The 2,579-nt window shown below is 49.6% G+C and overlaps 1 protein-coding gene across 5 annotated transcripts in view; it reads left to right on the top strand.

Annotated features, from left to right (window-relative positions):
* The window catches only part of RAD54L2 (RAD54 like 2), a 99,429-nt gene that overhangs the window by 32,399 nt on the left and 64,451 nt on the right, over positions 1–2,579 (top strand). For 4 of the 5 annotated variants that reach the window (XM_025213326.1, XM_014523686.2, XM_014523688.2 and 1 more), the window contains one exon: positions 560–769. In XM_025213326.1, the coding sequence (XP_025069111.1) occupies positions 616–769 (154 nt within the window). In that variant the 5' untranslated portion in view covers positions 560–615. Of the gene's footprint in view, positions 1–559; positions 770–2,579 lie in introns of those variants that run through there. The other variant, XM_025213327.1, reaches the window with a different exon arrangement.

Below are 2,579 nucleotides of genomic sequence, written 5' to 3'. Positions count from 1 at the left end.
TGTAGATGAGAAAGTGCTGTCACTATGCTCACAATCTGGGTTATGAGGAGGTTGAATAAAGCCAGCAAGGGGAAGAATGTTTAACACAAGCAAGAAAAATATGAGGTTTCTTTTTTTCCACAATAAATAATAAGCAAAGTTGCATAACCACATATTACAGTTAAATACAAGACAATAAACAGTACGTGGGGTTTGCATTTTGATGGGTGGGTTATGTCCTAGTAATTCTGAAATCTTTCACAAGGGCCTTGTTTGCTTGCTGGCTTTGTTTGCTTAATCTTTAAATATTGACTGCATTTTTCATGCTCTGGCATGAAATGTGTGTGAAATCTGTAAATATATCAGATGGGGCATTGTTTTCTATCACCTGATCTTTAATGATTTTGCCCATCATAATGTCTCTCTCTCAAGAATTTCCATGTCCATGATAAATAGTAGCTGTAGTTACACAAACTTGTAATGTTCTTCCTTGGCTGTTTTTTGTATCTGTAACTTTGGATGACTAAATTTTCTTGAACGTTTTTATTTTTTAAATTGTTTCCCCCTCCTACTCCTGCAGGGCTGCCTTACAAAAGAAAATGAGCAGGTAATGCACAAGGAGCACCACTGGGAACCATGTCAGACGAGTCAATCTCAGGGAGTGATCCGGACCTGGACCCGGACTTGGAGCAGGAGGATATGGAAGAGGAGGAGGAGGAAGATGAAGAGGAGGCAATGGAGGAGGAGGAAAATGATGGGGATGATGAGGAAGACTTACTCGATGAGAATGGTGAGTGAGTCGGGTTGTGAGCGCCCATATCCACTCTGCTGTGCATAATCACTGAAATGACTAATTCTGATGAGTTATTTTGTGTAACTAGTGTCCTTATGTCTTTTAGAATTTCTTCAGGGGCAAGTGGAGCGGAGTTACGTGCATATGTGTAGATTAAGTTTGGATTTCTAGCATTATGTTTTTTATCATTATCACTAGAATATTCTTCATAAATCTCACCAGTAGCGCCAAAGTTCTTACACAGGGATCTTATTCTTAATCAAATAAGATTGTCTGGGACATAGTTGTGTATATCAGTAAAATCAAGGTATAGTTTCTATGTTCTTTAGTAAAAGTATACTTAAGTTAGATATTTTTACATTACTCATACACCCATAAATAAAAAGCCTAATGCAGATTGCATTGGCGGGCTGGATGTTTGTGATCTGGCTGCTGCTGCAGGCTGCTAGTTCCCCTGCTTCCAATCCCTTCCCTGCTCTCTTCTCTTCCCTTCTCTTACTGGATGCCACCACAGCCCATGGTATATTCCAATGGGAAATGGGAAAATTGGCACTGGGGGCATAGCGCAGGAGGCTTTAAATCACTGCTTTAATGAGGCCTGTATAAAATGGCAGCCCTTTTCCCCCACCCCAACCAAATTGGACCTTTGTGGGCTGGATCCAGTCCATTGACCATAGATTGTCAGCGCCTAGCTCAGGGGTGGGCAATTATTTTGGGCAGAGGGCCGCTTATCGAGTTCTGGCAAGCTGTCAAGGGCCGCATGGGTAGCCCTGCCCCTTGACAGGTGCCTTTCTTCCCCGCCCCCCATCTCTTGGGACTGGATGTCCCGCCCCTAACCTCTGACCTTTGCCACAGGAAGTCCCTCCCCTTACACCTGGAAGTGCTCCTTTGGGGAAGAGGGTTTGCCATCTTAGGGGAAAATAAAACACATTACATACTTAAACCAAACACCCATATTACTATATTTTAATTTAAAAAATAATATTTTTTGTCCTGATTTGTGTGTTTGTGCTGTATTTGCAGAAGTGATTGCATATAGGGGTTTGTGGGGATGGGTATGGATGTGGGTATGGGAGCCATGTAGGGCAGAGTGGCCGGCTGGTGCGGGGGGCAGGAAAGTGGGGAAAGCAGCAGGGAGGAAGTGGAAGCGAGCGGGAGCGTGGGGCCTGCACCAATGTCCCGGGGCCAGTACCAGCAGGGCCCAGAGCAGGGTGATATGTGTGTGGGGCATGGGCTGACAGGGGTCTGTGGGCTGGGCTGGGCTGCAGAGGGGAGAGCTGACCCGGCTCCATAGAGCCCCTGCCAGCCAGAAGCCGGCACTCCTGCCACCATGCTCTGGGCCCCGCTGGTGCTCCTGCATGCCTGCTTACCCCCAGCCCTGCGGTACAGGCAGGGAGCAGGGCACAGCCCTGAACCTGTACACCCTGCACTTGCCCATCCAAGCTGAGCAGCAGTGGCAGGGATGGTGGCCAGTGCCGGCGGGAAAAGCGCCCCCGCCACCAGCACTCCCTCCAGTGGCAACAGAGAGCAGGCACAGGCAGCCCTGCATGGGCTCCGAGTGGCTGCAGCACGGGGTGCTTTTCCCCTGCTGCTGTTGCTAGCCTGGGCCCCGTGCCGGCTTTGGGCTTGCCCACTGGGGCTGAGCTGCTGCGGTAGCAGCAGCTGGGCAGAAACTGCTTCTTGGCGTGGAGGAAAGCGGCTCCCTGATCACAGCTGCTGGGCAGTGTTTGCTGCGGCTGCCCGCCCCGGGCCCGGGGCGCACTGGGCACTGGTATGGCTGGGTTCCCCCCCGCCCCTTGGCGCCCCC

The sequence above is a fragment of the Alligator sinensis genome, unplaced genomic scaffold, assembly GCF_000455745.1.
Source record: "Alligator sinensis unplaced genomic scaffold, ASM45574v1 scaffold630_1, whole genome shotgun sequence".
Lineage (NCBI taxonomy): Eukaryota > Metazoa > Chordata > Crocodylia > Alligatoridae > Alligator > Alligator sinensis.
This window is presented reverse-complemented; position numbering and strand designations above follow the sequence as displayed.